General features: G+C 35.3%; 1 protein-coding gene across 2 annotated transcripts; it reads left to right on the top strand.

Moving 5' to 3' along the window:
* Positions 1-896: 896 nt before the first annotated feature.
* On the top strand, positions 897-17,746 carry LOC107832270 (uncharacterized). Of its 2 annotated transcripts, XM_075237514.1 has the most exons (16): positions 897-1,338; positions 5,830-5,990; positions 8,231-8,304; positions 8,376-8,514; positions 8,638-8,726; positions 8,808-8,961; positions 9,074-9,267; positions 9,861-10,072; positions 10,157-10,255; positions 12,072-12,187; positions 13,425-13,526; positions 14,364-14,473; positions 14,597-14,684; positions 16,414-16,610; positions 16,703-16,770; positions 17,369-17,549. In XM_075237514.1, the coding sequence occupies exons 2-15, from the start codon at positions 5,871-5,873 to the stop codon at positions 16,722-16,724; spliced, it is 1,716 nt and encodes a 571-aa protein (XP_075093615.1). In that variant the 5' UTR covers positions 897-1,338; positions 5,830-5,870; the 3' UTR covers positions 16,725-16,770; positions 17,369-17,549. The 2 variants fall into 2 exon arrangements, with proteins under 2 accessions (XP_075093615.1, XP_075093614.1); XM_075237513.1 differs by lacking the exon at positions 16,703-16,770 and having other exon boundaries at positions 17,369-17,746.
* The last annotated feature ends 3,305 nt before the right edge of the window (positions 17,747-21,051 follow it).

Raw genomic sequence — 21,051 nt, 5'->3', positions numbered from 1 at the left:
ATCTTGAGAGAACCTTGAGAGGATGTTCCTAGGGTTCCAAGGTCTGAAAGTAGTGAGAATAAATGACTTAAAATGGGTTGGAGGCATCCTATATAGGTCCAAATATCTTAAACCGCCTTAGTGGGCCCCATAGAGAGGTGCTTGGCGCAGTCTCGCAAAAATACGAATATCTCTCTACTCCGAGATCGTATCGATGAACGGTTTAATGCGTTGGAAACTAGAGTCATAGATATTTAATTTGGTTGGTAGATCACCCCGTAATTCCTTGTAAATTAGGAGAAAAGATTAGAAACATTTGACCTAATATTTAAGTAAAATTATGAACCTAAGTTGCGACAACTTTTGTCGACTTTTGTTTCATAACTCGTTTGACTTCAAGACTTATGATACAGATATTATATGATTAAAATACCTTAATACATGACCTCTTGAGTGTATTAAGCACCACTAGATTTACCTGAAAATACGAGTTACAACATCCTTGATTCATTTAACTTCTAATACTTGTTAATCACCCTTATACACTCTTGTATCACTTAAGACCAATAGGATTGATTTCTTATCATCTCAAAGATAATTCCTTCTTGTATTTATGTTAACTAATATATGGCATGAACTAACACATGTGGATATAGGTTGTAACATCCAGTATAATATACGGGCGTATTTTCTGGGTTTTGAACAGTGTTTTCGCTCAGATTTATCTTTACATGAAAAGTGGCTAAATTTCGATTACTTTTGAAATTGGGCTATTTTTGAATGACCAGTTGTAAATCTGGCTATTTTTAAATTTCTCGGTCTTATTTTTAAATTGGGCTAATTCCTAAATGGTACAATTGATTTTTAATCATCCAATTCAATCCAAACCAAACCAAACCAAACCAAACTCCACCCCAGCCCGCGACCTGAACCAGCCCAAGACCCCCCTCTAACCCCTTGCTCTCAAAAACACAGAACCATCTCCATCTTCGCAAAAAAGAACTCAGTCGCACCTCATCTGCAGAAAACACACTCTCGTATTCAGAGAAGTCATTCATCTCTCACCTGATTCTCACCCATTTCTCACTTCACACACACACACACACACAATAGCAGCCTGAAATTCAAAACGAAAAAATTCAAAAAAAAACTTAGGTATGGAAATACTGAAAACAATTCATAAGCTGTAGCTATTTAGAGAGCTGTAGTTTTCTCTTGCATTTCTGGGTTTCGAAGTGGATTCAGCTTGGATTTTCTGCTGTTTGTTGCTGTTCCTCCTTCAATTAATAGCTGAACCCCAATTTGATGTTATTTCTGGCCTTTATTTGGCTATTTTAAAGTCTTACTACTGCTTTCCAGGTATTAATCACTCTTCTGATTATGTATTCATCATTCGAATCAAATGACAACGTGTTCATTTTGGACTGACAGTATGTGAAACGTGAATCATGTTCTTACATGCTAAGTTTAATGTTTTTTTGTTTGCTGATTTGCATATCCTGATTGTTAAGCATGAGTTTTAATTAAAATGAAATTGTGATCCTTATGTTTGATAAAAAGCTGTGTAGTAATGGGTGATGAGAAGAGTTTTGTTCTTGTCTTGTATAGTTGTGACTTACAGACTTAGTCATTAATTGGTCAGGCTGTTATATTTGAAGCCAAAAGTCGGATTGAATGAACTGTGGGATTGGCAGACTTGAATTAAGAGCTGAGCATCTTCTGTTTATGTTTGGACATTGTTATAAATGCTGTAATTATAGTAAAATTACTTATTCCTTGTTGATTTCATTAAGGATTGTAATTAAAAGGCTTGATGTGAACTCTGTAAGCCGTTGATTGTTGGAAGGGGCTGCCAACAAAGATTTCTCGGAGAACAAGTATAATTACAGTGACATATACTTGCATCACTTGATAATCTTAGTCGTGGATCGTTGCTTTACAATGAGATATTCAAGCATCTTTACAATTTGTTGAAGTGAAATCTGCTTTATGTGAATTAGAATTCCCACGTATGTACTTCTTGTTCTCCATATGGTAAAGCAATCTTCATTCTGGCTTTAGCACTTCTTGGCAAGTGAGTTGTTAGTTGTCGACTAGTGAAGCCAGGTTTTTGACATACGTGGTTTCTAATTTCAAGGTTTGGTTCTTTCAATTGATTGGTTATGTCTGGTTCGTCTTGTTTATAATGAAGATAAACACAACTAAAATACAGAATATCTAGATTATAATGGTCTCTAGATTCTCAGTACTTGTTCTCCTGTGTTAGTCGAATTATCTCAGGGATGTTGTGAAAAATGAAAAGGAAGTTTGGTCTCCAAGCAATGAATTTCGTAGTTTGCTTTAGGCGCGATTAATAAATCATCGTGACTACAGGTACGGTTCCCATGGCATAATCATGATACCTAATTCCCAAATTTGGGTGCACATTTCACGTGACCCGATCATAACAACTTCAAACATTAATAAAAATAAACATGTCGTAAATCGCGGGTGCATTTCATGTAGCGTGATTTGCGATGTGTTCCATAACGGCAAGGGTACGACAATCGTAACTTGTTCAAGAAATAATTCCATAAATCCTAAAAAGCGGTTTAAAATAATTAAAATCGGTAATAAAGTTAAAAATGCATAATAGGTTTAAAACATGCAATTAATCAGATAATAGGCCAATTATTAATAGTTTAAGTGACCGTGCTAGAACCACGGAACGCGGGAATGTCTAACACCTTCTCCCGGGTTAACAGAATTCCTTATCTAGAATTTCTGGTTCGGAGACTTTTTAATAAAGTCGAAATTTTCCTCGATTTGGGATTTAAAATAAACCGGTGACTTGGGACACCCAAATAAACTATTCCAAGTGGCGACTCTGAAATTAAATTAAATAATCCCATTTCGATTAATGTCACTTTAATTGGAAAAACTCCCTTAATTTCTGTTAGGTAGTTTAAAAACTTTTAAAATTGTACAACAATAGTACCCCTTCCTTTGTCCGTTTCTTGTGAATGTGTAAGATTTAATTTTTGTTAGGTAGATTTAGGTTCTTTGTCTTTTCTATTAATATGAGATGTTGTAGTATCTGTTATGGCGCAATTTTATAAAGTTATACGATGTTTTACTTTAGGCATTTTTTTTCTTCCATGATTATTTGAATTAGATTCCTTTTACCCATTTTTCTTTTATCTTTCTCTTGTTTTGCATGATCGACGGAGTGCAAAGAGTCCCAATGAGGGATTCAATGTGACTCGACATCGCCGTTGGAATAAGAACTTGCATCTCTTCTTCATTCCTCTTCACTATTTCGCTCGCTCTTCTGAAACACAATCGAACAGAGAAATCGAGGAGTTGCGAGAGAAAATAGCGGATATTCCCTTTCATATCTTGCTGATTAACCTTGCCTTATACTTTATGTGTTTTGACTACTAATGTGTTATTTGTATTTGTTTACGTTCCGTGTGTGATGATTTAAGTATAGCATATTTGTGGTTTTTTAATTATCTTGCATATATAGCTTTAGAGAATATTAATGTTAGATCATGAAATTAAAGGATTATAGTAGCATTTTAAAAGACTTAAAAACTAGACCTTTCACTTGAAGTCAGTCAAGTTTACATCCATCTTCACCAGAAATGGTTTTTCCTATTACGTTTCCAAGTGAAGATATAATGACGTTTTCAAATCACGTTTCTTTACGTCTTGACCTACTTTAATCGAAAATATTTGTAAAATACACGTCCAAATCAGTTTTTCTTTCAGATCTCAACATGATTTTTTTGGAGTTTAGACATCGAATCTGGATCCTTTAAATGACTCTCAACACTCAATATTCAGCCTTAATTAATTTAAGTACAGGAGCAGAAGCTAACATGTGTAAACATAATTGTCTACCAGAAAATAAATGGGAAAAGCTAAAAAACCCCATAGTAGTAACAGGATTTAACAATGAGGGAAGTATGATAACATACAAAGCAAAGAATCTAAAAATACAAATATGGGATAAAATATTAACCGTAGAAGAAATATATAGTTATGAATTCACAAATAAAGATATATTATTAGGAATGCCATTTTTAGATAAGTTATTCCCACATACTATAACAAAAACACATTGGTGGTTTACTCGGTCTGTTAACCATTTAAAATGGATCTTAAAGGGTGCTTTAAAAACCTTCGCTTTAAATTAATTGAACCCTTACCTAGAACCTTTAGGTTAAGTAGACCATTAACAAAGTTATTCTTTAAATTACTTTAATCAACATTAGGTGTCCTAATTCACCATAATTAATTAGGTGGCGACTCTTTAACTTCAATCAAATTTGAAATTGCCCATATGTTGTACCTTATTTTAACCAGTTTAAAATGGTCTATAACAATGTGAAGTTGGACGGATAGTCCCAACACCTGAAAGTATAAAGTCAATGGGGGTATAAATGTGTTCTTGTGTGAAAAGTTCAAGTCGATAGACATAAAGACGATTTGTGGCACAAGAAAATTAGTAAATATCCTCACATTGACTATATGGATATAGTCATTTCAGGTTTTAATGTGGCAATACATGAAAAACTTGATATGCGAATAATGGAAATCATTGAAGGATTTAATTGCTCTGAAGAATATTAAGGTTTCTAAGAAATTTATTAAATAATGTTTCAAAAATCCTTATACAGATTGAAACAATCAGGGTGTATGTGGTATAATCGTCTGAGTGAGTACCTGTTGAAAGAAGGGTACAAGAATGATTGAATTTGTCCTTGTGTTTTTATAAAAAGATCTAGATCTGAATTTGTTATAATCGCCATGTATGTTGATGATTAAATATCATTGGAACTCCGGGGGAGCTTACTAAAGCATTAGACTGTTTAAAAGATAGAGTTTGAAATGAAAGATCTTGAAAAGATAAAAGTTTGTCTTAGCCTACAAATTGAATATATGAAAGATGGAATTTTTTCCATCAATCAACATACACTGAAAAGATTTTAAAGCGATTCTATGTGGATAAAGCACATCCATTGAGTATCCCGATAGTTGTGATATCATTCGATATAAATAAAGATCCTTCTTGGTCCTGAAATGTCATATCTTAGTGCAATTGGTGCAATGATATATCTTGCTAACACTACAAAGCCTAATATAATTTTTTTAGCTAATGTCTTAGCAAGATATTGCTCTGCTTCTACAATGAGATATTGGAATGGAATCAAACACGTATTGCGGTATCTAAAAGGGACTACCGATATGAGCTTATTTTATGGCGATGATTGCAATCCCGATCTTGTTGGTTATGCCGATACTGGGTATTTATCTGACCATTGAGATAGAATACTTTGAGACTAGTAGTTAATATATATATTCGTGCAATGGAATTGTTATTGCGCTACGAAAAATAACATAGAGCGAGGCAGTTTAAAGTGAAATTATCGCCCATACCCAGTCTGCTGCCGTCAGCCCGAAAAGTTGCGAGGGAAATTGAAATCGTTCAAATCCCCCAAAATTCCCCTCTCCCCCTTTTTATTTTCCCACTTCACTTCTCCTCTTCCCCAAAACTCCCCCTACCCCACCGGAAACATCACTTCTACGTGGGTCAACCTTTCTCCGAAAGCCGCAAATTTCCCTCTTATTGGATTTAGGGCAATCGCTAATGATTCGGAACTTGTACGATTCTTAGGTTTTGATTAAATCTCAGGTAAATCGCTATTGTTTCACTGCCCTAAATGCTAAATCAAATGAATTCAATAAAAAGCTTATAAAAGATGTATATTACGATATATTAACATCACTTGTGTGATTTTACTGATTATAATATTTGTTGACCATTTTTTGGTATCTGATTTCTGTGTTTTTCTTTTTGATTAGTGATATCTGAAGAAGTTATTTGTTAGTTAAAGTTAGAGAAGATGGCGAAGGTTGCTGCTGCGGGTCCCGTACATCCATCAAATGCACTTAAATTTGGTGGGGGTGGTGGTTCTAAGGTCACTGCCACCACAGTGAAACGAAAAACTCCATCTGAGTTACGCGTGAGTACCTCTTTTCCCAATTTATTTTTAGTCAGCTTTTTAAATATGAAAGTAGAATTCTTTATGGCTATATGTGTAATTTAAATGAGATGAACATAAGAATGAGAGATTATGTGATTATTTTGTGGGTGAAGAGAGCATTTGTTAGTTAGGCCTTGTATGTATAACTTCACTCACTTGTCCATCAATTGGGCCTTGTATGAGATCATTATCTCTATGTATTTAGAAATAATTTAATTTTAAACTTTTCATTTTACCTTTAATGTGATGAGTTAGCCACACAAATATTTATGCCTTGTTTTAGTTCACAAGTTTCAAAAGTATGTCTTTAAACTCTGTGCCTAGTCAAACTAATCACATAAAATGGGACAAATGGAGTGGTTAGTAACCTCTTTACCTGTATTAAAACCAAGATTTTAACTTATATTCTCTTACAATATAAAAAGTTTTTTACATTATACTTTTTACATTGCACTTTAACCTACCTATTATAGCAAGTTATTTACTTTATTTTCAAGATACCAGACTAGACTTATTTTGGATAGTCACATGTTGTAGTGATCATAACCTAATTGTGTAAAACAGTTTTACATTATCCATATAAGTGCAGAAAAGTTAAGCCCTAAACGTTATTTTATTCCTCCATTACACTATCCATATCAGTGCATATGACGCACAAGTTTCTTTTTGCTTTTATTTTGAAAGAAACTCTTACAATATAGTTGAAATTAAACGTATTGGTTAAATTTACAATTAAAATTTGACAAAAAACTATCTTTTTTTTTTTTGAATTTTGTAAGTAGAACAAATCTCTCACCATGGGCATCCATGAGCGTCTTTCTCTACAACCACCAAATAGGCAAACACCAAACAGGCAAACACTGCACCCTTGTAGCTGTGAGCACCGACAATACCTGAGGCCTGATGCACATGCACCACAATTGAAGGATATTTGGAGAAGTAGTTGAATGAATGTTACTTCTCCAATCTGTTCTTGCTTTCAAAAGCAATCCTGCAAACTTCCATATCTCTGTTTAGATCATATATTTTGTGAGGAGAAGTTGCTGGAAGGAGATGGGTTCATCTCCAGCCATTACAATGGAGAATAAGGCTGCCTGCATTTGACTTATTGGTGCAGCTGTAACAGGAATTGTGCATGTCATCTGAGATTTTTTATGCGTGTCCAGGGAGGGATAAAGGAATAGAGGGGTGGTAAGAGAAAATGGTTCGGCAACATAATTTGATGAGGAATATCTTCTGGTTTGTGTACGTGTCAGCTGAGGGAGGATGAAGAAGTTAGAGTTGCGTATTGTTTCCAGTTTTTTTTTTCAGAAAGTCAATCAAAGAGTGTAAACATTTAAGTTTAGCTAGCAAATCAAAGAAAAGGAAAATATAAATGGTCGCTTAAATGATTGAACATTACTTTAATTTGGTGTGCATTCAAACTATTGATAAATGGTTACCTTTTCCTTCCAATTTTAAGCCTAAACTGGAGTGCAATGAAAGTTGAGTAATTGCTTTGGGGTGGTTGTATTCTTACATCAAGTAGGTTCTACTTTCAAAACATGACTAATTTTCTCTTCTCGTGGTATGATCAATTGAGATGTTCACTGAATAATGTTGTAGTTCTAGATGCAAAAGAATGTGCCTTAGCTCATGTCATGTTATCATTTCCCGTCTGATCTTGTGCACATACAATCATACATGCAATATTTATGTTAGTCATGTGAAGATGGTGTGTGATTTTCACATGTATTGCCCTTTTAAAGTACTTTTATTTGTTAATACAAATGGTATATATGGAGGTACGTATTGGCTTTCAACATACGTGAATGACTATTATAGTAAAAGCTCGCTGGGGGCATGCTCTTTGAAGCGTGTAGCATAGGCCCTTGGTGGCTTTGCTTATACGGCACATTGGTGTGGGCACGAGGATGTTAAGGCGTGTGCCTCATCGCCCATAGGCTTTGTCTTGAAGAGTGCACACTAGGCAGTAAATATAATTGGCAAGTGAATTTTATTTGTTAAGGAAGCAATATAAATGAATATGTTGGTGATTAAGAAAACAAACAACATACCCAGTAAAATCCCACATGTTGGTGATTAAGAATAATATAAGAAAGTTAATATATATAGTTAGTCATGAAATGTGACTTAGAAAATTTAAATTGCATCTTTGTAGATCTAGTAAACCTTGGTGCTTTTCTTCACTTTTTCTTTTGACACACTGAATATGACAGGGAGAGCAATTGAAGAGAAAGAATACTACACAACCCGTGGATGAATCATCAGCCCCAATTGGTGGCTCTATGAGGTAATTTTTGTTTCCATTTCTCTTATAACTTTTTAATTGCAACTAACAAAGTCCATCCACTTGTTTGAAAGCAATGGTGTTTTCCCGGGGTCCAAGATATCTGATGTATCGAAGAACCCAAGATATGTCGATACTCGTGTGGATGAGTTATTTCCTGTCAGAAAAAACAGCATCAGGCTAAATTTGATTTTGAGGAAAGAAAATGTCAAGGTGAGTTTACTTATTGTCGCGGTACTTTTATTTGGAATCTATGTAATTCAGCAAATGCTTCGACCGACTTCTTTTTGTGTTTTCCCTCACTACTTAAGTATCTTTATTTCTTCTCTCTGGCAGGAAAGTTTTCCAGCAGAGCAAAGTGGTAGTATTAAAAAATCTTCTGTGCCTTCAGCATTTCCTGCTGAGAATCAACAGCAATTGAAATTGTAATTATGTAGAATAGTATTAAATATTGTAGGAATGTATTCTGCTCATTTAATGATTTTTTCATATATTGTCATTGAAAGCCCAGAATCCTTTCTTCCTTCAACTGTAAGTGGAAAAGATTGTGCAACCAAAACTTGTAGCACAAGTCAAAGGTGCAATGAAAATACCTTCCGCAGCGTCACAGAGCTGTCACTGGGTGGTGTAGATGCACATGGCTTGTCTACTATTGATATGGTACTTACTATTACCAGCATCTATCCTCTTTAATTGCTCTGTATACTTTTTTTTTCAACGCTCTTTATACTTAGAGAAAGCTAAGGATTAACCTTTTATCTTCTATTGATAGGATAAAGCCTTAAGAGGACTGGCTACCCATGAGCATCAAGTTGCTTCTGCTAAAATTGCTGAATCCTCTGAACCAGATGGTGGTTCAAGGTCAAAAATTTTCTCCTCAGAACTCCATGTCCCATGTAAGATGACCCCGTTGGATCTGACGATGAAAACTAATATACGAGTTGTGTCTGCATCTTCCATCAACTGGTGAGCGATGACTTGATTGATTTTGTTATATAATGAGTCATTTTAGTATCGACGCATGTCTACATTTATTTGTTGGAAAAACTGTCCATATGCATTGTATTCCTTAGTTGAACTCATAAATGTTGAGCTCCTGTTACAACTTATAAGGAATCTGTTTTCTCTTGGTTTTAGCACGAAAGAATTTGTGCGTCTCTGGAAGTTTATTTTTCCACCAATAAGGCAAGATGTTTTGAAATACCCGCAGTCCCGCACTATTTGGATCTGGAGTTATAGAGCTTGTTTATGATATTGCTCTAAGTGTTTTAGGTTTATAATGCAGTATCTGATGCATACAATTTCTTTCCTGAGAGTTTACAAGTTCTCTTAAGTTATCACATGCTAAAGTAATACTTGATGGCATGTCACTTAACTAAACCAAGTGGCATAACCATTTAACAAGTGAGAGATGTACATAACATTTTCTCTGACCAAGTGACCATGCCATGAACTGTGTCCCCAAAAAAAGACAAGTGTTGCTGCATGTCTTATTACTTTGAATTGTGTTCCTCGGTGTTGTGTTTTTAAGGTTAATTGTGTCTCGTATAATCCTGTAGGTTTCATAGATTGATCAATTGTGGCACCGGCAATGTGGTGGCGAGGTTTACATCCTCGAATTGTTCCACCGGTCAAAAGATGACCTGCTTTTCTGAAATGAATTCTGTTTCCCAAGCAGTTAATCATTGGTCATTGCATTCCTGGATGTATCCGCAGTCTCCTCTACCGCCTTCAGTTATATCAACTTTAACATTGTCTGCTTCAATGGGAGGTATTTGCTGGATTCTTCTGTATAGTCCTACCTTTTGCTTGCTATCTTTCCTCCTGACTGTAGAATTTTTACTTTTAATCCTAGGGCAACTGGACTTTTTAAGCGAAAGGCAGCTAGCATGGCAGGATTCCTTTCGAAGTTTATATTACATGCTTCGGAAGAATGTTTGCAGCATCTTCTACGGTAAGTGTCATTTTAGTTACCACCTTCATGTGCCACTAATAACTGGCATACAGTTTTTAACTTTTTATTCTCTTCGCATTTCATGAGACTTCACACTTATAAATAGTGGTGATTTAGGATGGACATCTGCAACTTAGAAAAGGGAGAAATGCAATAAATGAATTCTTTATGATATTATTACTTGATTAGGCAATTGGGTCTTACCAGTAGAGTCTCTGATATTGGTCTACAAGGAGTTTTTAACAGACATGTACCTATTTTCAGCCTAGTTATGTTACTTGTAATCATAGAGAAACTATTTGAAGTGATTACGGCAGGTTCTGTTTTACACGGAATCCATGGTTCTACTATCTATTTTTCCCTCCTTTTTCATATGTATTTTCCATTATTATGTGTTAATGATCATTGTTTAACTTTTTTGGTTTTTGGTACTTGTGAGTTGTGATGTTAGTTAACTCCTAGGTCTAAAGGTCTGGTCTTCAGCTTATTGGCTTATACATAGGGGTGGCAAATGGGCGGGTTGTGCTGAATTTGGGCGGGTCAAGATGGGTTTGGTCAATAAATGGGTCATTGCCCAACCCAGCCCCTTTGGGCTAAGATGGGCTGGGTCAAGATGAGCTAAACAATGGGTCATAGCCCAACCCGCCCAACTTGACACATGTTTTAGAACCATGCTCATCTTGCATAAACATAGCCTTTTATACATAACCTGTAATACATCATATGTATAAAAGGTAAATAAATACTAGTATTTTCAGAATCAAAATATATTTTCTTAAATAACAAATTAGTATTTAAAATGTGTAAGTTGAAAAATATTTTGCAGGTGGGTTGGGGTGAGTGGGTGGTGCAAGAAAACAAAAAAACGGAAAATTAAGAATACAAAAAAAATAAGTAAAATAAATTGTTTTTGAGGGGGTTTGCGGGAGGTGAGGTGGGTGGTGCAGAAAAACGAAAAAACAGAAAATTGAAAATACAAAAAAAAAGAGTAAAATTGGGGCAACTAAGTAAATTTTTAGATAAGTTGGGTTGAGATCCTTTTGTTTTAGGATACAAAAAAAAAAAAGTAAAATTGGGGCAACTAAGTAAATTTTTAGATAAGTTGGGTTGAGATCCTTTTGTTTTAGGTGAGTTTCATGGGTTGTATTTGGGCTACTTTATGGGTCAGAATGGGCTATAAAAATAATGGGTTAATTTGGGCTCAAGCCCAAATAGCCCCATGAGCTAAAATGTTTGTAGCCCAACCCATTAATCTCTGGCGGGTGGGATGGGTTTGGGCTCAAATTGCCACCCCTACTTATACATACTTGCCTTTAAGAGCGCTACTCTGAGACAATTTAAAAACACATACAAAAGTTCGCATTGCCGTGTCCATTGAAGAACTATCCAATGGTGATGTAAATGACAGCCATTGGTACTTGCCTGTCACTTCTTCCATGATTGTATTTATTTGCCTGACTACCCTTCTTTGCTCCCAAAAGTCCAGAAAGGGTAACACCTGAATTAGATTAGATCTCTTTGGATGAGGTGATATAGAATCTAATTAACATAAACTAAACAATCTGATTTTAATTTTCTGTTGTAATAACTCTGTAAAACTAAATAAAGATGCAATTGTTTGTGGATACAGTTTCTTGGCAGCTTAAAAGTCATTCCCTTTGTTCAATTTTATATTGCACTCTTTCCTTATTAGCCTGTTCCAAAATGAATGACTTCCGTCATATAAAATGAAATAGTGGGAATACCTTTTTTTTGCTTCATTGTAGTGATTTGAATTCTATGTATTCATGTTCTCTCTCTGTTTTTAACTTTGCAGTCTGCACAGCTCAATTTGTGGTCATGTTCACCAGTTCTTATTCTGAGGAAAACTGCATTTGCAATGCATATATATCTCAGTCAACCCGTGGTTTGAGGTCATCACTCAAAGAACATGTAAGATGATGGCTTGATGGTACTTCTTATTTTGCTTATTTCTTCATGGTATTCTTCAAGCACAGTTCTGTTGTTATCCAGCTCGTTTTGGCCTATTTGGTTTTTGCTGTTACCCTCCTGCAAAGTGCTGATACAATGCTTTTAGTTTGTGATTGTAAAAATTGATCTTGGAGCAGCTCGGGGATGTTCTAATGAGTCACTAAAGTTTCATATACTTGATTAGGTCTAACCTCTACAATTTAAGCTCCTCAACAACTAGACTAGTTTTAATGATGTAATGATTTGCAGGTAATGTTAGTTTGGATTTGAATAGCATCTTAAATTGCCTGATAACATTACACAAGTTATGAAACTTGGTACATGCTCCAGTGGAGAAGTTCCATATGTTAGTCCATAAATAGGAGCCGTAAAGCAAAAGGTGTTAAAGACAATATAGCCCCAGGACTTTAAGTGAGAAGCGAATGCATGGTGTGTAAATATTGCATCACGTAACCTCTATCTGTTGAAAATGTGTTAAAAAGATAGGAAATAAGTTTTTTTTCCTTTTCTAAAAGCATAAAGCTGGCATTCTAGCTCAGTATATTACTACAGTATAACAAGTGACAAAAGTTGGTGCCAAGTCTTTAGGAGCAAGATAGAATAACTGATCAGTGGACTCTTTGGCTTTCCACAGCCATTTGAGTCAAGCAAATAAAGTTGGGCAAAACTATTTGAAATTGAAGTTGGAAAATAAATTATTCGACATACAAGTCCAGGGCACAACTTCAACTGTTTTTTTGAAACTGGCCAAGCTCAAAGAGAGTGCTTGTGAGTTACAAGATCTAAGACACCCCATAGAAAAAGAAAAAGAAGGGATTGTGACTGTACAAAAAAGAAAGTCTACTCCTGTAGAGAGTTTATGAACTCTCTTCATCCTGAATGTTGTGCCAAAAACCGCAAAAAATTAATGATTTGAGTTGTCTTTTTAGAAGGCATCTCTTGTACAAAAGTGCGACATTGACTTCCATATACTTGCATAAAAAAGAAGGATTAGGAAACACTATCAGCTATAACAGTAAAGAAGGATGATTAGGATTTGACTCCTGGTTTCATTGTCTCCTGTATGTGCTATCTAATATCACTCAAGTGGTGATGCTAAAGTGCTGAATGGGCATGCATTTTAGCTGTGTGATTATGCATTTTGTTGCATATGTAATTTGTTAAGCTGATTATGTGTTGCAATCTTTTGTGGTGGTAGGATGTTTCTTTTTCTATGCCGCTTTGCCGCTCAAAATTGGAGGAACTTAGTACAGAAGAGCTGCTTGAGCTTTCAGAGATTGAGAAACAAAATCTGGGCCAGGTAAATTTGTCATGTAGTTGAGACTCACGTGGAAAAAAATCCGGGAGAGAAATTTGCTTACAAATCTTTGTATTAATGATGTCAGATTCTTTGACTTACTTGTCAATGCCTAGTTTTAAGAAAGGGAGAATTGTACAAAGTATTAAAAAGGGCAGCCCAGTGCACAAAGTATCCCGCGTTCACGCAGGGTCCGAGGAAGGCTGCACCCTAAGGAGGTGTGATGTAGGCAGCCTGCCCTGATGCAAGCATCAGTGACTGATTCCACGACTTGAACCCGTGATCAATAGGTCACACAGAGACAACTTGACCGTTGCTTCAAGGCTTCCCTTCAATTGTCCAAAGTATTGAGTGTTTTTTTCATGTTATGTCTGAGTTTCCTTTGCCTTAATGAACTTAACTTTCTCAATGTGGAAATTTTGGAGTAATTATAGTGATGTATAAAATTACTTTAGTGCTTGCTAGAAGAACTGTCGCGGTGTATTCAAATATTGGATTATTCAGTTTCCCCTTTTACCATGAAAAACTTTTTTATTGTTGAAGTATGTCAACTGCTTCCTTTAACAGCTTAAACTGCCAGAGACGAGACACTTTATAGTTCACAACATTGCCCCCCTGCCCCACCCAAATATTTTTTGATTTTTTTTCCTTGGGCCACACACATGGAAATATTTCATTTATAGGTTATGGTAGGCTGAACTAAGGACCTTTGCTTGCTTAATATGTTGAAGTGTGTGAATAACCTGATTTAAAAGCTTAAGTTGTAGAGGGGACATCCTTATTTATTTGTTGGTTTATAATAATTTTTTTTCCAACTGGTGAGTTTAATGTTTTATGCAGACTAGGCGGCGGGGTGCAATGTCTGATGTGGATAACCGGCCCCAATCTCTGCTGGCATTCACTGGAAATGAGAATGTTCATTCTTTATATGATTTTCTACTGAACTATAGGTAAGCTCATAGTTAATAAAAAAGTTTAGTTGTCTTCATTCCATATCCTCCCTTCCATCATATTATGCCACAGTTTTGATATTCAATTTCTCTAAACTACATAGCATTTTGTCAAATTTTCAGATATTTCTTAACTTCTCTAACTGGTGTGGACGTCCCTGCGTTGTATTCACGTATCCCATTTGAGAATGCTGCATTCACTGCCCCTGAGGTTGGTTTAAGACTTATGCATAATCTTGTTTCTTCAATTTGATTGTCCGAATAGTTGGGTTAAAGCCATGACCTTTGGGGTCGTTCTTATGGAGATGAGATAGTACACGATTATAAGACAATTATAGTATGAGTAGTAAGCAAATACATGGATTGTAACCGGATATACATTTGCAGTTGTGTGTTTGCTTGATTGTGATGAAGACTTTAACGGAGGGCTCAATATAACACTGTTCTTGGTTTGCCCTTCAATGAACATTTTCTTCCTCCCAATCTTCACCCAAGATTGGAGTCTCTCACCTTATATCCAAAGGATAATTTCGGCATTTAGGGGCCAATATGGTTAACCGATCAAAAAAGAAAGATAACAATCCCAATATGCTCTTTTTTTAAAATTTTAATTTTGTAAATAGTAACTCCCATATTAGCAATTTCATTTTCCCTAAGATAATAAAATGTACACACGTTATCATTTGTTGTATTGTTGATAGATCTATCTTGTTTATCTTATGCTTTTAGATAATGTGTAGCCACTTAATTCAACAGGAATACTGTAAAAGTTTTTTTTTTTAACATGCCAATGATTGTGCCTGTACTTGCCTCAGTGTGGCTTTATGCTTCATAAGCTGTCTTCCTCTGTTAGGCGTTTAAACATAAGCTATCAGATTTGTGGCACTCCCCTAAAACTAGTAATAATAAATGGGTTTGTGAAATACAAAACAAACTCGTTTCTTAGTTTGAACTTGGAAAAAAAAAATAGAGCATGACAGTCTATTCTAGAGTTCAGAATTTGCCACTGTGGGATATGCAGCTATAGAAAATTTGAGGGCTACACCTGCTGACCAGTAGTATAACAGCGGCACATTTTTCTAATAGTGGAGGCTTAAAGTAAATAAGTTACTGCACTTCATTAAGTGTCACTCCCGATGTGGGGCTTATTATATCATATCAATTTCTATTAAGATACACCCATGATATGTCCAGGATGCCCTATCTTGTTAGTTTCCTTATTTGTCAATTTATATTGGATACAAGTACCTTAAGAAAAGATGCTTGCGGCAGAACAAAGCATCACTTGTCTAAGTGTTTGACTGTGAATATAGATATCAGATACTATTTTCTTTGGCTAAATAAATGGATGAACTATATCTATGCTTGTACATAAGATATGTAATTGAAGGTGGCATGTCGCAGTCTGCTTGATATTTGAATGTTTGTTAAATTTGATCTGTTCGTTCATAGTTGAGACCTTAAATCTGTTTTAATCTTTGAGGCAGTTGAGTTTAACTAAAAATTTGCTGAATAAAACACGCAAAGACTTGCTCTTACTTTGTGATACAGGCACACATGCACGACACACTCTTTCATTTTTACAAAAACTGTTAGTGATCTAGCTCTTTTATATGCCATAAGCTATTATCTACCTATGTTTTTTTATAATAGAGAGGCTAGGCTCGATGGACGTTCACAAAGCATTATCTGCACCTGCTGTCTTACTATCCCAAAAGATCTTGCTTTCCACTGTTGACTAATAAGAGTAATGTCTTTTTATAAAAGATAATTTCTCAATATACTGAGTCTTAAGCTGATTATTACTTATTATGCTACAAAAAATAATCTCTAAATGTCTTCAGTCGAGAGCTTGTTATTGCATTATCAATGTGTTCCGTCTTAAGCTGGTTATAGTGTTATCCAGAATGCAAATAGATATCACTATACCTACTCTGCAGGTCAGATGCAAGGAGGTCAGGAGAATTGATCAGGTAGCTTTTCAAGGAATGGAGTCAAATGTGCCTTGTGAGCATAATCAGCAACCATCTTCTGGGATGTGCTATAGTGTTGAAATTAAGGGTCGATACCTTGCCCCATGGGTAACCTCTGCTATATGTGATGCTTTCAGCTCTAACAGCACAAGTTTTGAGGCTAGGTATACTGTCTACAAAACACTGTTCACATGGATTATCTAGAATATATTGTTGCATGTAGTGTATTAAAACATGTTCTTTTACTGGTTGGAAGGGGATATTCCTTGGGGTGGTAAGATGTCCCAAGAGAAGTGAATGCTATCAGCAGATGATGCCCCTAAAGTAAGTTTGTAAGATGTTCTAAGAGAAGTGAAACGCTATCAGTAGATGATGCCCCTAAATAGGTGGAAGTGTTCTGCTAAGTTGATAGACGCCAAAAAACTAAAACCGGAAAGTGCTGCTTTGTATTCCTTACTAAAAAAAAGTGCTTCTTTATGTTGCATATTTCCAAGAACTTCCAGACTAATATTTTACTTAGGCCGTGGATTTGGTCTAGTGTCTTCAATATAGTGCAAGTGAGAAGATACTCAGAACTGGAGGGTTATTGAGAACTCACCAACTTTCATATTTTGGAACATGAAAAACCTTGAATGTCAGCATTTCATACTTGGTATTTTGGTTACAAAAGATCTACTGAAAGAAAGTTGAAACTTAAATGTTTCAATGTCAAAATCCAACTGGGAGAAATCCTTCAGTAATATGAAAAAACCTGCTAGTATGAAGATAGGTCTACTGTAGTGTCCAAATACTTGGACGATCCAACTTTTGTATTTGTATTCTGTTCAGAAGTTTTAATTTATCTTACTGATGCTGTTTTGTTTTATTTATTTACTTATGTATTCTTTTTTTTCTTTCTTCGTGGTATTTTATGGCTTTGCAGTTTTATCACAGAACCTACTTCGGTTGGCTTGAATACTTGTCTCAGTGTTAGCGGGAAATGTTCTGATCCACAAGTTTCAGCAACTGAAGCCTTGGATAACGGTAGCCTCTGTTTTGGTATCCCAAATACCAAATTGTGTGCCCAGATAAATTCTGCCTTTTTAAAGGGCGTGAAGTACTTTGGCGGTTCATATACTGCTTCTCTTTCACCTGTTTGACATCCTGTGTTGTGACATATTCTGGGTAAATTATAAACTGGCATCTGTTTTTGCTGCAATACATCTTTCTGTTTGTAAAGTTGTTCAGTAATTGTTTGTGAGTGAACTTTATTTTGTCAAATTAATAGGAGGCACGGTTCATCCCTCATTTTTATTTTAAACTAATCTTGCTGTGTAGCGGCCTTGAAAGCTAATGCAGCGCATAATTTGCAAAAAGGCTGATGATTAATGCAACTACAAACTTTATGCATGCAATTGCCATTAAAAGTTCATAGTTGTCCGTGTTGGTTCTGGTGATTGGGATTGCTCTACTGCAGTGCATTGCAGTTGATGGCATTTGCTATGCCGTTGTTTCTTGCAAACTTTGCTTAAGAGGTGGCAAAATGGTTAAAGGAAAACAATTATCCATCCATATTATACATCAAAAAATGGGTTGGATAATGAACCATTTAAAAATGGGTTGAATATGGATAAAGAACCATATTATCCACTTAGAAAATGGTTAACCAAATGGATAACTAATGTGTTTAACTTTTACATTTGTAAAGTCTCAAATTGGTTTGGAAGACTAGGAATTCTCTTATAAGTGAATATATTTAAGAAGCCATGGATAATAAGGATATCCATATTAATCGCCGGATAAATCCGTTTTTATCCGTTTCAAATACGTATTGGGTCGGAGAATTTATCCATTTTTTACATTACCCGTTTTGAATCATGATCGGGTCGAATCATGTGTCCGTATCGTACATTTTCCTCATTCTATTTTATGAGTTTGCGAGTTATAAGCTTGTAATGCCTGGTTCGAACCAATCTTTAGTTGTTCCATGCGCAATGAAAGGCTGACTTTTCTTATTGTCAAGTAGCTAATTGTAGCTGCAGCACTATATTTTTCTAAAAATCTAGTTTAATGTGATTTTGGTTTGAAGCCATTCACTGGAAGTGTTTTCCCTTCCTTTATTGCTCTTAATTATGCGGAAATATAAAACATGAATATTTTCATGTAATTATCAACTGAGTATCAGTTAGCGAAAGAAATTTAGGGTGTGTTTGGTACGAAGGAAAATGTTTTTCATGGTAATTGTTTTCCTAGAAAATGTTTTCATGGAAAATGAGTGGTTTTATCACTTATTTTTCCTTGTTTGGTTGGTGAGTAAAAAATATTTTTCGGAAAATATTTTCTATTGTTTGGTTAGAGAGTAGAAAATATTTTTTTATGCAACCCTCCTCCCCCTCCCCCCTCCCCCACCCCTTCCGCGAGTCTCTAAAAATTGACACAACCCATTTTTTACGCAAAAATTGCGAACTTTCGAACCTGTAAATTTTATAATTTTTAAACCTGTAAACTTCCAAACACATAAACCTCGAACTCATAACTTTGGAACTCGTAAAATTTCGAACCTGAAAACCGAAAGATGAAAAAACTAAAACTGAAAATATATAAAGAAATATATTTTTTTCGGGGGGAGGGGCAGAAAAACGAAAAAACATAAATTTGAAATTACAAAAAAAAAAGCTTTTTGTGGGTGGGGGTGGTGCAGAAAAATGAAAAAAACAAAAATTTGAAATTACAAAAAAAAAGTTTTTGTGTGCAGGGGGGGATGAGTGTGCAAAAAAACGGAAAAACAGAAATAATTTGAAATTACAAAAAAAAATTAATTTTTTGGCGGGGGAAGGGAGAGGTGGGGAAGGGGGTAGCATGGTGGGTGGTGAAACAAAAATGAAACTGAAATTTGAAAAAGAAAAGCCTTTTTGAAGAGGGGGTGAGGTTGGGTTGGGTGTTGGGTAGGGGAATAGGGTGGGGAAGATTGAGAAGAAGTTTTGAAAAATATTTTCCTTTTTCTTAATAAGGAAAACATTTTCCTCGAATTGGAGGAAAATGAGTTCATAAGGAAAATATTTTCCAAAACATTTAAGCCAATCAAACAGGATTTCAGTTGTACTTTACTCTCCCTTCCAGAATTATCCACAATTTCAGGTTTTGCAGTTACACGTTATTAAACTATCTTGAAAGACATCTCCATTGGCCAACACGAGGTCCTTTAGCTCGTCTAAAAGAATTAGCAAGCTCAAACCAAACAAGTACCTAAACAAGCATCATGACGATTTCAGTGCCAATTATCTAGCTCAAACTAGAACTCGTAGCAGGCAAAATTAGAAATAGATTTTGCTTTCAAAAGAGTACAATCTGAGCAATAAGATAAAATATATAGCAGAACGGAGAGCCAAAAACAAATTAAACCAAGGGGAATTAGAGAGCAAGGTGTGGCAAAATTTAATAGCAAATTAAAGCGCAATAATATCTTCTCCATTCTATTCCGCACAGAAAGAAAAAGAAGCATAAACAAAGTTCACGAAAATGAAATAAAATTAAATAGAATACAAAAGTTAGCCATGCATGATCTTCTCACCCAAAACCATTAAACCATCAAAACCATTAAAACACAATGCGATACAAGTCGACATGGATCAAACAAGTAGGTTCGATAAAAGAGCTGCCTGTCTCAAATTGAGATCAAAGCGACCGCACATTTCATACAAGACTCCTAACAAGTACAGGAGTGGACATTCGCTAAAATAATATGCCTAAAACAAACTACTCCCTCCATCCCATTTACGTGATACAAAGTTTAACAAGTAATTAAAGGAACTTTTGACACAAGCTAAGCTAGCTAAATATACGCAAAGTATCAAAAATTGTAAGTTGTGAGAATTCCATGTCCTTTCATTTTCTCTATCCTAGTAACACAATGATCTTCTATATAAGTATGTCCAAACAAGTCATGTCATTAAGGGTAAAGTAACAATGCTAACTTTTAATAGTTTCAAAACTCTTTTTAAAAAAGACTAAAATGAAACATAGGGAGTATGATAAATAACAATTTATCGATTTGGTATTCCTAGCCTGGTAGCTTATGTCATAATAATAAGTAAATTAGGCTATTATACATTAAAAATGCTTAACTGTTATAAAATAAAGACTGTAAAATAAAGACAAGTATAGAGAGAAACCGATATATTATTCGAATTCAAGCTGATGTACGTAATGAACTGAAATCTCGTCTATTTATAGAAGAAAGGAAGCTGCTGTGTAAGCTGCTACTGCAAGCTGCTGTGTAAGCTGCTACTGCAAGCTGCTGTGTAAGCTGCTACTGCAAGCTGCTGTGTAAGCTGCTACTATACCAGATATGGATAATCTTCTACTGAGAGCAATGTTTATCCATAACGGAGTACTGAATAGATAAGTTTATTATACCCGGTATGGATAATCTTCTCCTTAGGGTAATATTTATCCATAACCGAGTACCGAAGTGATAAGCTTCTTTAGGAAGCTTATTTACAATAGAGTACTAAATGGATAAACATGTTTACGGTAGAGTCCCATATGGATAAGCTTCTTCAGGAAGATTATTTACAACGGAGTACTAAATGAACATCCATAATATAATATATTTATAACACTCCC

This window comes from Nicotiana tabacum, chromosome 18, assembly GCF_000715075.1.
Source record: "Nicotiana tabacum cultivar K326 chromosome 18, ASM71507v2, whole genome shotgun sequence".
Lineage (NCBI taxonomy): Eukaryota > Viridiplantae > Streptophyta > Magnoliopsida > Solanales > Solanaceae > Nicotiana > Nicotiana tabacum.
This window is presented reverse-complemented; position numbering and strand designations above follow the sequence as displayed.

Coding starts and splice junctions, on each gene's coding strand:
- LOC107832270 (XM_075237513.1), top strand. CDS start 5,871: ATGGCGAAGGTTGCTGCTGCGGGTCCCGTACATCCATCAAATGCACTT. Junction 5,991..8,230: donor AAACTCCATCTGAGTTACGC/GTGAGTACCTCT, acceptor TGAATATGACAG/GGAGAGCAATTGAAGAGAAA. Junction 8,305..8,375: donor CCAATTGGTGGCTCTATGAG/GTAATTTTTGTT, acceptor CTTGTTTGAAAG/CAATGGTGTTTTCCCGGGGT.